General features: G+C 47.5%; 1 protein-coding gene across 1 annotated transcript in view; it reads right to left on the reverse strand.

The window, feature by feature from the left end:
• Positions 1–13,443, reverse strand: part of AGBL1 (AGBL carboxypeptidase 1) — a 452,999-nt gene extending 439,556 nt beyond the window's left edge. The window contains 3 exon segments of the mRNA XM_046009541.1: positions 6,082–6,175; positions 10,364–10,495; positions 13,305–13,443. Of these exon segments, the coding sequence (XP_045865497.1) occupies positions 6,082–6,175; positions 10,364–10,495; positions 13,305–13,428 (350 nt within the window). The 5' untranslated portion in view covers positions 13,429–13,443.
• Positions 13,444–13,696: the final 253 nt, after the last annotated feature.

Below are 13,696 nucleotides of genomic sequence, written 5' to 3' on the forward strand. Positions count from 1 at the left end.
TTGAATATCTATGATGGGCTCTAATCAGGGAGAGATCGTTGACTTCCCAAGAAGCTGAACGGGATTTAAACCAACCAACCTAGTTGCCAAGGCTTAATACATGTAGGAAACTATTCATTCCACCGTCAGCTACAGGCTTGGAGTCAGGTGGCAAATGCACTAATCATTCTGTCAGTAAGTTGAGATCATGTTGCACGCTCCCAATATCAGCACTTGTGAGGCTGGGATGGAATTTTTTTTGTCCCTGTGCCAAGGTATTTGAGTCCAAGTGATCTGGAGCACACAGCTTCTGAACCCCTAATGTGAGCCCGTGCCCCAGAGACCACAGAGTCTAATTATATTGAGTGGAGAGCAGCAAAAGTCACAAAGCCATTAATGGGGAGGTAGGAGGAAATGAACACCCAGGGAGAAATTCAGAAGCTATTTTGAGAAACAGGAAAATTTGCCTCTTTGTCTTGGTGACAAAGTAGCTGAGTCACCCAATCGCTCATAATCTCGGGGAACCCATTAGCTTTGGTTGAGTCCCCACTCATCTGTCAGATAAAGTGGAATGGTGCGATGGTTGGAGAAAGCCCAGAAGGCCTGGCTCTGGGAAAACATAGTGATTTGCAGGGGAGGAAAAAGAGGAGCAGGACATTTCTTATAGCTCATAAATTGAAGATGAAATCACCATAAAGGACTGCCAATGAAGCAATGCCCAGTAATCCTGCTCTCGGGTAAATCTCAAATGCTAGAGATGCCTTAAGATCAAGCCTTTGATGGGAGAAGATCGCCGAGAAGTATTCTGAGCCCAGGGAACTACGACAGGAGGGTAAGCAAAAGAATTCGCTTGTAGAGCTTGCTGAAGACTGACACATCCATCTCCTTCTGTCACCAAGGTGTCTGAGCACAGGGAGAACACACAGCCTCCGAACCCTTTAGCCCCACTGTAACCCAGGCCCCCAGGAATCCCTGAACCTAAAGAGTATAAATCATAGCACAAGAACCCTGCTGAAAATCTGAGAGGACATCTTTGGGGGGGGCGGGGATATTGGAGATTCTGGCGTCTGTGTGCGTGACACCAGCACGGTCCCAAATGACACACTTCCTGACCTCCTGTGTTCTTTGAAACACTCTATAGAGAAACTGAAGGTGAGGGATGAAGGAACCCACTCAGCCTGAGGACAGCCTTGAGTCCTCTTTCCCAAAGTGTGGCACAATGGTCAGAGAATACGATGGAGTTTAAGAACCAGCTTCTCTGCTGGAAGACTCAACCCATTTCTAATTGACGCTGATGTTCTTGCAGGAAGACAAGCCAATAGAGTTTAGAGACCTGGGTGGTACACAGATGACAGCAGCTGGTGACTCAGCTTCAAAGCTTGGGTTAAGTATTACCGTGTGACAATCCGGTAGGATCAGAGGGGATGCGGCCATGCTCTGGAAATGGTCAGGTGGATGAGCAGTGAAAATAGCCATTATTATTACCAAAACCCTCAAGTCCATTCAGGAAATAAAGGAGCGAAGGAGGCACAGCTCCTAGCAGAAGGTGTCTGCTTCTGGGACAAACATAACCTTCTCTAAGGTCACAGTATGATTCGGTCACAGACAAGCAATCCTTCTCCAACTCAATAAATTTTCCTACTTAGTGAATTTGGACGGTCCAAAGACAGCTCTGGTGCAGATAAACAAACTTGTCCACAGCAGAACAAGTTAGCAAGAGCCAGCTCACCCTGGCCCGGTGTCATTTCTCCCTCCCTATTGCTATAAAAAGCTGCCCCATAAATTCTAAAGCCCCAGCTGAATCAATCATCAAACCAAATCCTGGAAGCCTATCTCAAAAACTAAGCAAAGTTTTAATATGAATGCCGCCCCTTGGCATCCCCCCAAACTCAGATCTTTCCCTCCCGCCAGGCGAGGTCAGTTCCCCAGACAACTGTAAGGAAGACAGAGAAGACTCCCAAGTTTTCCCTTCCCTGTAGTGAGTGATGGTGTGTTGTCTTTCAAGCGGATGGACTCCGCTTCTCCCTCTCCTAGAATGAGTTATTTCCCAGAAGGCACCTCGGTCCCTCACATGACGGCACTCATGGAAACCTGCCGCACCATGTCCCAGGCATGTCTGGACATGATGGAACTCTGCATGTGGAGCCAGCTTGAAGTCCAGGAAGAATGGGTTCACAAATCCGAAATGTCTGCTGTAATGTACACTTACCAAATGTTGGCTTTTGCTCATTGTTAGATAAGTTATTCATAAAAAACATTCTTTAATTGAATTAACAGTCTCCCATCATCCAGGCATTGAGATGGGTCCTGTGGAGAGCAGCGAGGTAAATATAATTTGATTTCTACCTTTATGAAGCATAGAATTCAGAGACAAAAGAAGACACGCAGGCCAACAGAGCACAGCGTTAAATCTGGTATAGGTCATGAAAATATGAACAAAATACGAGAGTAGCATTATGGGAGAAGATTCCTCCTGTCTGGGGAGCCAGAACAGGTGGGGCCTGGAGAATGGGGAGAGCGTCTACCATGCAATAAGGCAGCAATGCCACTCCAGGGCAGGGGTAGCACGGAGGGGAGAGCTGGGGCCGGACAGCATGGGCCACATGTGGGGAGAATAGGCTGGGAAGAGAGACCAGTAGATGAACCCAAGGATGGAATGGAGACTGGGACAGGGGCTTCACGGCTTGGAAGTCAGGGAAGACCAGGGAGAGGGCTGTCGGGGCAAACGCTGCTCCTACTGGGCTGACGGTCACGAGGGAACGGGTACAAGCCAAAACAAATACATGGCAGGGCAAGCAGGCCAGCATGGTGGGTTATTTGGGAAGTGAGGAAAGCCAGGCCAGGAATAGCCACCTCCCCTGGGAGTGAGAACAGGCACAGGGCCACAGACGGCTTGGAGCACTGCTCTGCACGTCCCTTCTCTCTAGAAGATGTGTGGTTAGTGCTTCAGTCATAAATCTCCCTCTGAGTACTATTTGGAGACAGGGCTTCACTGGGGGACAGCTGCGCCACTAAGTTTAGGTTTGCGCTGGAGAAGTCAGCAGGGCAGGGAGGAGTCAAAGTGATGGCGCTAGGCATCTGCTCCCACAAAGGCACCGAGAACAACTCGCCCAGAGCTCGCTAGCATTTCAAGGATGACACTCAGTAGGGCTAGTCACATCCTCTGACGTGGTACTTCATCTCCTTCCTGGAAGACCCCTTCAAACCCAGATTCCAGCACCCAAGTGGAGTTGAGAATTCACCGGGTCCATCTTAGTTATTATTTGTGGGGATAGGAGCTCATGGGAGAATGTGAGTCGTGGCAGAAACTTCCCATCTGCACGCTCTCCGCTGGCTCTGCTCTCTGATCTGAAGCAGCCAGCCCGGCATCCAGCGGTATTTGTATTAGTAACGGTTAACAGTATCAGGGCACCTCCAAGCTCACGAGATTTTTATGCATTATTTCTTAATGACCACCACAAGGAGGCAGGACTTGACATCCACACTTGGACGAATATGAAAGCTCGGTGAAGAAAGGTTAAATGACGCGCCGCAGAATCTACTAGAAAGAGGGCTACGATGCTGGTCTTCGGATTTCAGTGCCTTTGTCCTTACCTGGCTACGGGGGTGCTGGGAGTAAGATGGAAAACAAGGCAGCTGTGGGAAAGAGTCCAGACGTGGAGGGAGCAGACAATTATTTAGCCTTTGAGAGGAAATAGCCATTCTCCTGAGGAGAAAGACTCCCGTATCATTAAGCAAACTGTTCCACAAGTAGGAGCCATGTAGACGGCAGCAAAAATTTAAACAAACTCTAAGAGCTTATGATCATCTTACATGTGGTGGCTTAGAAATAAAACGCTGCAAACAACCCGTGTAAGACACTTCAGTGGTGCTTAAAGAGCTAAAGCTCGTGTATCAGACTGGGTTTAAATCCCAGCTCTTGCACTTAAATCCCAGCAAATCACTTAACTTCTTTACGCTTCCATTTTTCTCCCCCATAATATCGGGGACAATAAGAGCACCTGCCTCGCCGAGAAGACTCAGATGGGATAATGCCTGCTACGAGCTCAGGGCAGGGCACAGCGTGAAGGCCATGGCCATGAGAGCCACATGTAGTGGTTGGAAGAAACCACTCCACTTCTCTGTGGAGGCTTGGTTTTAATCGGACCTTGAGCTCAAGAAGAGGAAACCATCTTGTCCCCATTTTATAGAATGCAGAAATGCAGAAATCGGCCCGAGGTCCCTGAAAGTTCCATCTTGTCATGTCAAACACCCACCCCTCTGAATCCCTGGTTTTTCCCACAGCCCCCTGATCAGATGTGTGCCTGAATTCAACGCACTGTGCAGCAGAAGAGCAAGAGACGCAGCAACCTGACATGAGTCTCTGAGAAGGGACTTCTATGCCTTCTGGCTTACTCTGCCCCAGCTCGGCCTGAACAAGGAAGACAATAAAAGCTGTCAGTGCCCCAGAAGGGAGGAGTCTAGTGCCAAGGCTGGCTGGGAAAGCGTCCTAGAGAAGCCTTCCAAACAGCATGGCATGTGCATGGCAAGAAGACATAACTGGGTGACGCTCCTACGCGGATGGGCCCGGGGGACATCACACCAATTTTCACACAATGTCCGGGAGGCAAACACATACTCCTGAGCTGCCAAACGGATGAATGGAAACACTGCGAGATTAGAGGCGGTCTATCGACATAGAGGAGAAAGTTCACGGACTGGTGACCACAGGACACGTTGAGACTGCAGATGTCAGCAGCAAAGGCCCACCCAGGACGAGAAACACGACAGGTACCTATGTCAAACACCTCCACATAGACCTAAATGGAAGTTTAAGAGGAACTAATGTACAACTACAGAAATTCAGGGAAGCTCATCTTTATTGGCCACTGAGCTGGTGACCCTGAAGTTCTCTATTACTGAGGATCCCCTGGTAGAATTCAATTGACTTCCACTTGGCAGAACACTTGATCTCCAGAAGTTTCTAAAGTGAGGTACACAGAAGAGTGACTCCCCCCAGACGGTGGTCTTCAAACAAGACCCATTCCCTGGCCAAACCGTTTAGGACAGGGTGAATCATGGACCCATCCTGGATATTCTGGATGTATTCGAGCTTCACAAAGGTTATGAAAAGTCTCACCATAAAGGAATCTGCATAACTTGGTCTAACCCCACAGTTCTCAATGTATCTGATGAGGACTTTTTTTTAACTGAAATAGAATGTATTTCACTCTAGGAAATGCTGGCGTGGAGAGCCACAGGTGAGGATGGATGCTAATGGCATTCTGGTGGTGACCCAAGAGAAAAACCGTCAGGAGGAACAACAGCCTAAGATAGATGCTGAGATGCTGAAAAATCTCACGGCCAGGCATGGAAATGCTACTCCGCCAAATGACCCCATATATCTCAGAAATTGGCTGAATTCTTTCTAATATTCTTTCAAGGTCCTTGTTGAGTCACCCTCATAAATGATGGATCTTAATGGTTCCAAATATCTCCTCGTGTCTAACCATCTCTCCCCTTTTAGTTTTGTGATTCACACCACTCCAGCACCAGAGAGAGGGGGCTGAGTTTCATTTTCCAGTCATAAAAGTACATCTCAAAACCAGCACGCAGCCATGATAGACTGTGCTAAAGCCCGGATCTCATACCAGAAACTGAACTGGCCAATTCTACAGATGTGCTGAGGGCGTCACCTCTGCCTGTCACCTCTAGACTGCCTCTTTTAAGGGCTACACAAACTCTGTAGAGTTACTATGAGCAAAAGGGATATCTGGAGGCTCCAGGCAAAAAAAGATGGGCTTTTGAGTCAGAAAGACCTAGGTTCAAATCCCAGCGCCGCCATTAGGATTGTGAACTTTGGATAAGGCTCTCTCCCCCATGGTTTTCTCATCTGAAAATGAGGATGATAATAAAATAGCCCTTCAGGGGCACGGTGCGGATTAGAGGAAATGATGCATGGGTGGGGAGGGATGCCCGCTGAAACACAATAGTTACTGTACCGTATCTACAAGAGGGTGGTCATCACTCAACTCAGCTGCAAGCCACCACGCGAGTACATGAGGCCTTCTCCAGTCTGCATCTGCTACATAGAGGGAAAAAGCACTACGCAAGTGCCCCTACCTGATTATTCGGGTGCGCTTCTGGGTATAAGGGGTGATGACCTTGAAAAGCAGTTCCATGGCTCCATTAATTCCCAGCATGGCTCCCGTGGTGACTGTGAAAGAACAAATCACAGTAGTTACTGAACCACCTAAACCAAGAATTCTTTTTGGCATTACAGAGTAGGCCTGAGAGACAGGGGAGCTCCATCTCTTGCCAAAGGCCACTCAAAAGCAAAGACACTTGATGGTCTTTGCATCCTTGGCCTGGAAGCAAAGATACCTGTAAAGCACACATTGCCTTTTCATACTATCTTCTCAAAGGGGGCCCAAGCCATGAAATTATGTTTTTTCATTCCTGATGGCCCAGTGTACCTCTTCAGTGTGTTCTTACTCAGAATAGTCAAAGCCAATGCCAAGCAGAAGATTTTTCTGAAAGTAGATCTTCGGCTTTCCATTCAAGTGCTTTCACCCATCATCAACTTGCCCCGTGATGCAAACACACAAGCACACGTACACTCGGGCACACATAAGCGTACACGTACACACACACACACACACACACACACACACACACTGCCAATATCTGACCAAACCGTTCCTTAGACTCATTCTGCCATTGGGAGACTTCACCATAAAGAAAAGTCATGGGTGGGTGGGTTAAGGTTCAATCCAGCTTGGACTGGCTCCTTTAACTTTGAGGGGCAAGCTAGTGAAGAAGGCAGCCCCCTTTCTTTTGCACCCTGGTTCCAAGTTCCCCAACAGCTTTCGTAGTTGGATCTCCCATGGCTGAGTCTCAGACTTGACTGTGCCCCATCTACTAGCACATCAAGGGAAGAATCAGTTCTTCCTCCTCAAAGGTCACTAGACTGGGAAATTTTTGTCTTTTCGCCCAACTGAATGGTTATTTTTTTTAAAAGCCATAGATCTGAATGAGAGAAAATAACTGACAATAGTATCTGGTCAGCCCAGGCTGACCAGGGGCTTCAGATACGTGTTTTGGACCCAAAACCTCTGGACGTCACGCTCATCTTTCCAGTGACACCGTGGGCTCTCAGCGGCATCTCCAGTTCCTCGCTGCACTCAGTTCACTTTAGGAGGAGCTCTGGTTGTGTCAAAAAAATAAGGGGAGCTTCCAAGAGACAAAACGGGATCAGTTTGGCAAGGGGCAAAAGTTCCCGTGAAAGAAGGAAAGAAGGGATTTTGCATGGTGTGACTCTCTTGTCTCTTTCCTCCACTGCAATGGGGGTGCTGAAACCAAGGTTCGGGAATGCCTTGTGTGTTGGGCCAGTGTTGTTCCAGGAAATATGAGTGGGAGCAAGGAGGTCATGGAGAAACAAAGAGAAAAACAAGGGAGGCTTATCCTGGCTTGCTCCAAGTCTCAGGAAAGAAGGATAGATGGAATCTGGGGGCTCTAATATAGTTCATCCCACTACAGTCCACCGGAGAGAGACTGAGGCTGATGTCTTCGTGATTACAGAGACTGTGTGTTCCTGGAACACCCTCTACGCATATGTCCCCCGAGGCTGGTACAGGCAGTAACTGCCTGGATCCAAATTCAGAGATTTGGCATCCTAGTCCTGCCCGTCAATCTTCCATTCTCATGGCTACCAACTCAGTCATTTATTTCTAAACTGGGAAAACATGCTGGAGCCATCTCTTGGCAAACCATTCAGTGAAATTCTAGTATTAAGTAGCGTTAGGGATGAAATAGTTTTAGAAGCACAGGTTCTAATATGGAAGACTTCAGACTTGGAATTGAAAGATGGGGACAGTAAACCCCTCCCCCCCACCGCCGAGTTCATCCTTGCTGGCTGCCTGCCCAAGGTCAGCTGCCTCCAGCAGCTCCATCAATGTCCCCACTGACCAGGAGAGAGCTGCCGAAGGCTTCACTGGCTGTGGCAGCCCATTATGGTTCCAGCTAACTCCTTCTGCAGATAGGAGCTGTTTAGAAAGCTTTCTGGAACATTCAACAGTGGATAACAATTCACCAAAGAGACACCGATCAGTCCACAGACTTCGTGAACTCTGCTTGCGTCTCATGTCATTGTATAAAGAGTCACGGTATGAATTTTAAAATAACCTTTATAGAAAAATTCACTAGTACGATAAATGTGATCTTAGAATACGAGACAGATGGCCACCTCCTCATACCTGCAGTCAACTCCCAACATTTTTAGAGCTCCTTGCTAAAAGGAATTCTTCACGACATCTATAAGCAACAGACATAGTAAGAAAGCTAAGTTATTCAACCTAATTATTCTTTAGGAAACTAAAATGAGATACTTTGAATCTTCCGCTGCTGGCAAACTCCCAGTGGGGGTGAGCCACCCCCAGGCTGCTTATTAATAACAGTTGTCCTCTACACAAAGCCACAGCTCTGCACTTGGGTTTTCCTTAATTAAAGATGGGTTTGTCTGTACCCCAATGTTTATAGCAGCAATGGCCACGGTCGCCAAACTGTGGAAAGAACCAAGATGCCCTTCAACGGACGAATGGATAAGGAAGATGTGGTCCATATACACAATGGAGTATTATGCCTCCATCAGAAAGGATGAATACCCAACTTTTGTAGCAACATGGACGGGACTGGAAGAGATTATGCTGAGTGAAATAAGTCAAGCAGAGAGAGTCAAGTATCATACGGTCTCACTTATTTGTGGAGCATAACAAAGAACACGGTGGACATGGGGAGATGGAGAGGAGAAGGGAGTTGAGGGAAATTGGAAGGGGAGGTGAACCATGAGAAACTATGGACTCTGAAAAAGAACCTGAGGGTTTTGAAGGGGAGGGGGGTGGGAGGTTGGGGGAACCAGGTGGTGGGTAATAGGGAGGGCACGTATTGCATGGAGCACTGGGTGTGGTGCAAAAAAAAATAAATACTGTTATGCAGAAAAAATAAATAAATAAAAATTTAAAAAATTAAAAAAAATAAAAAAATGGGTTTGTACAGATCTTTTCAGCCTCCCCCATTCTCTGATTTTCTGGTCAATATATATGAGTGTGGGAGAAGGTTCCGTCCATGAACATGGAGTGAAGGACCCATCTTGTTTTTCCTGAACGTACTCTATCATTATGGGTCCTCCATGGATATTAATGGAATTAACCAATAAAATAGGACCTCCACTTACTTAGTAGATAGCTAACTAATCTTATTAGTTCTGAGGATAGTAGGGGAAAAGTCACTTCCTCATTCACCTTAGATGTGCTTTTCCTATCATTTCAAAGGACTATGAGAAAAGAGTAGAACAGGGAAGGAAAACTAACTGAGCAGCTACAATGACAGACATACCCGTGGAAGTCATCTCACTTATCCCATCTTCCAGGTAAGGGAGCTCTTATTACCACTATAATTTTACAGTGGAAGAAATAGAGGTAAACAGGTTAAGTGCCCCTGCTGTAGGATTCCCAAGGAACGAAATCAATGTCAAACCCAGGTCTTCCTGGTTCTAAGCCATGTTCTTCCCTCTAGAGAGCACGACATCCCTTCCACTGTGCAGGAAAGGGGCTCAGAAATGAGAAATAAAGTCTGTGCTCATTCTACTTGAGATGGGAGGTACAGAATCTACTCTGTTCATAGCAAGTGTCCCCACATACAGAGTAAACATGAGATTTGGAGTTAGAAACTCAGCCCCCAAACGTGTCCGTATAAACTTAAGAAATTTCTTCTCTCTTCCATGCTTCATTTCCCTCCTCTTGGCTATAAAATGGTAAATCTAGACACAGGATTGTTATGATAATCTGAAATAATCCCAGGCAGGAGATAGCAAGTAAGTAAGAACCCATGTGCCACGATGCATCTAGTTACCTGAAGGACTATGTTGAGAAGCACACAGATAAAACGAGGTAAAGATGTTTCGGTAAAGAATGCTGTGATCAACAGGCAACTTCGGGACAGAGTAGGGAGATCTGTGATGTGAAGGTCATTCTTGACATCGCCCTATGCCTTGAATATGACAAGGCCTGAGTAAAGCCCTACGCTCTCTCCTGCCATAGGTCTTTTTCACCACGTAGTACTAATGGAGAAGCCTAGAATACATGACGTGTGGTTCCCAAGGGCAAACAATACTGGCATCCAACCTCAGGAATGAGCTCAAGAGTTCTACCTGGATGAGGAAGAGACAAAGAACTTTTCACCTCTAAAACCTCCAGAACATGAGGCTCCTCATGACCTATTTATCTTGCTGGGACAACATACATCCTCCACCCAGACCTTCCTTCCAACCCCAGCCCCTAAATGGTTGCTAGGTGTCCTGGCCCAGGTCTGGAAGCCACCCCAGAGAGCCATAATTTGAGTCACTTACCACTAGAGGCGAACACACGCAGAGCCCAGAGACAGTGAAGGAGGTTCTGGCTGTGGGACAGGTTTTTCCTGGCCAGAATCAATGTCACATCGAGTGCTTCCAATTCTAGGGCCTTCTGTCCAAACTTTTTATCTAGGAACATAAATCAATCCATCTTAGTTATGTTCCACACTAATTCGGAGGGCTGTACAATGCATGGAGCATAGGAAGGCAAAGAGGGAAGAGGCAAGGGAATGATGATAGCCAATGTGACTCTTCCCATCTAGCGGAAAATGCTACTAAGTACGTCCCCACCGGAACCAGGTGGTGGTCCAGAAGAGCCAAGGCAGGGCATACATAAAGTCCGTTCATTCTTCAAGTAATATTTACACGAGGCCTTGTGGGTTGTATGACTCACACACCCTGTATGTTAGCGTGTTTCTAGTTGTCCTCAAATGTGAACTACAGTTTAGTAGGGTATAAATTTCTTCCTTTAAGATAGTTCTGGAATATAGGACACTTAAAATACAGAACATCCAAATCCAACGTGTGGAACTTGATTGGCTCCTTCTTTGAACACATCTGTAATTGCCCCACTGGGAATTATTTGGAGAAACTGAAATGAGTATAAATTATACATGTATTGTCAATTTTGTTAGATTTGTAATCGTGGTATCAGGATTATGTAGGAAAATGTCTTTCCAAAGAAACGCACTCGAACGTATTAAAGAGCAAAATTCTACCTGTAATTTTCCTGAATTGCTCTCAGACTCATTGAAGGTAGAAATGAGTAAAACAGACAATATCCTAAACCCGGTTTGCCAATATCCACCTCTAGACCAAAGGACACCAGCAAAGAGACGGCAACCAAACTAATACGACCGGAACCCTTCACCAGCACAGAGGCGACTCTCAGGCTCCATTAGGTCATCCCCCGGCAGCCTGCACGGCAGTGGTGGGGACTACAATCTGGCAATGACAGGGGCTGCGTGACATAATGATGCCAGTGGAGCTATCCAGGTGCAGAGTTTGGGAATCCCGGCCCTGATGGCCTGGGTCCATCCTGCGTCTCTCTCTCTTCTACGAAACCTACATGACTCTAGCCCCCCACACTAAGCAGGTAACATCCAACCTCACTTAATCCTTACAGAAAACCCTAAAATTAAGGACTCATACCTCTATTTTGTAGATGAGGGACCAATGGCTCAGAAAGGGTAAGTAACTTGCCCGAGGGAGCACAGTTAATTAGTGCTGGGGCGAGGCCTGAAACCCAGATGTGACTTCTCAGTTAACACTACTTACAACCACGGTAGAGATGGTGTCTCTCCAGTCTTTTTCTACAGTTCACGTGGCCACTCTTTGCTTTGCTGACTTCTCCTCCTCCTTCAAGTGTTGGCCCACCTGTTACCTCTCTCTGAACACACCGTCCTGGAGGAACATCTCCCCTTTTTTTTCCTTTTAAGAGTGGGCCCCTGATCTGCCTTGGTCACCAGTGTTCCCAACACCTGGCACAGGGCCCAGACCCAGGTGACGTTCCTGGCTAAATATTCAGTGAACGGACTGTATTGGTTTTTTGTTGAGAACATGCTCACGCAGGTGCTGGCTGATGCCTGGGTCTTCGTTGTGACCTGCAGAGTGTGGAATGGACTCAAAGCAGAAACCCAGACAGCGCAAGGTCAGAGTGCCCCTGAGCCCCTGCTCCTTTGTGGCCCCCGCTGCCTGCACTGGACAACACAGGTCCACCTTCCGCAACGCCGGAGCTCCCCCACTGTGACTTATGTAAGACCTTACGCAACTGGAGCTTGACTGTTAATGACTAGGTCGCAAGGGCTCCGTGCCTCCTGAGTGCCTGGGCTTTTTAAACTGTGCGCCAAGAGGTTCTACGCTTTTAGGGAGATGCTTCAGGGTCTTCTCTGAGCAAAAAGAAATGGGTATGGAGCCTAAGGAGAAAGAGTTCTAGGCCCCCATCTTCTACTAGGGAAGCTCTGGTTCCATGTGGCTTACAGTAATAGGCTGAAAATTCACCCCCCAAAATTCATGTCCACCTGGAACCTCAGAATGTAATCTTCTTTGGAAATAGTGTCTTTGCAGATTTAATGATTTAAAGTGAGGTCACAGATTTGCATGGGCCCTAAATCCAGTGACCAATGTCCTTGTAAGAAGAAGAGAACACACAGAAGGACACAGAGTAGGACACCACGTGAAGACGCAGGTAGAAACTGAAGTGACATGTGTACAAGCCAAGAAACGCCAAGGATGGCTGGAAACACAGAAGTTAGCAGAGGGGCATGGAGCGGATTCTCCCTCGGAGTCTCCAGAAGGAACCAACCTTGCCAACACCCTCGTTCAGGCTTTCCGGCCTCTAGAACTGTGAGAGAATATATTTCTGCTGTTTGGAGCCACCCAGTTTGTGAGAATTTGTTACAGGAGCCCCAGGGAACTCATACACTTACATAATGAACTTCTGTGTAAGATTCTGCTCGTAGAAATGTTCTGTTTATTTTTTTTTAAGATTTTATTTATTTATTTGACAGACAGAGATCACAAGCAGGCAGAGAGGCAGGCAGAGAGAGAGGAGGAAGCAGGCTCCCTGCCGAGCAGAGAGCCCGATGCGGGACTCGATCCCAGGACCCTGGGATCATGACCTGAGCCGAAGGCAGAGGCTTTAACCCACTGAGCCACCCAGGCGCCCCTATTCTGTTTATTCTTAAAGTGATTGAAAAACTGCCTGGGAGTGCCTCCCCTCTGTCCCCCATCTGCTCCATGCCCCACGTAGCCCCTGCCCGCTCGGGGCCCTGCCCTGGCACTGACAACAAAATGACCTCTCCTGTGGGGCAGGTCCCGGCTCCGAAGTGTCTAGGACTTCCCTGCATTTCCCCACTAGAGTTTCCTAAATTGCTGTCATGAGAACAACCCCACAAGTGCCTTTTCAGCCATCTTCAGATCCGGGGGGTGTGGATACCTCGTAGGCCCACTTTGGCCAGCAGTCGGAAGAGGGGCAGGAGGACGTCGTAGTCTGGAGAAGCTGACCTGGCCGTGTCCACCAGCGTCTGCAGAAGCGCTTCGCTGCCCCCTTTACTGATCATGTAGCGAATCCTTCGGTCAGTGCCTGAGGGAGAAAGCAGAGGACAGATGGGTCCCCAAATAATCACACTCATTTTCTTGGCGCAGAAAGCAGACCCCTCAGACAGAGACAGCAAGGATCGGTTCGTCCCAGAAACAATTCGCCCCAGAAACCAAAACAGTGCAGTTTCTGAAGGAACTCGTGTAAAGCTGTACTTTTAGGGAAGGGATTGGGGTGGGGGGGGGGGGGACACGGAGAAATAATGGAATATTTAAGAACCTAGATGTGTC

The sequence above is a fragment of the Meles meles genome, chromosome 6, assembly GCF_922984935.1.
Source record: "Meles meles chromosome 6, mMelMel3.1 paternal haplotype, whole genome shotgun sequence".
NCBI lineage: Eukaryota > Metazoa > Chordata > Mammalia > Carnivora > Mustelidae > Meles > Meles meles.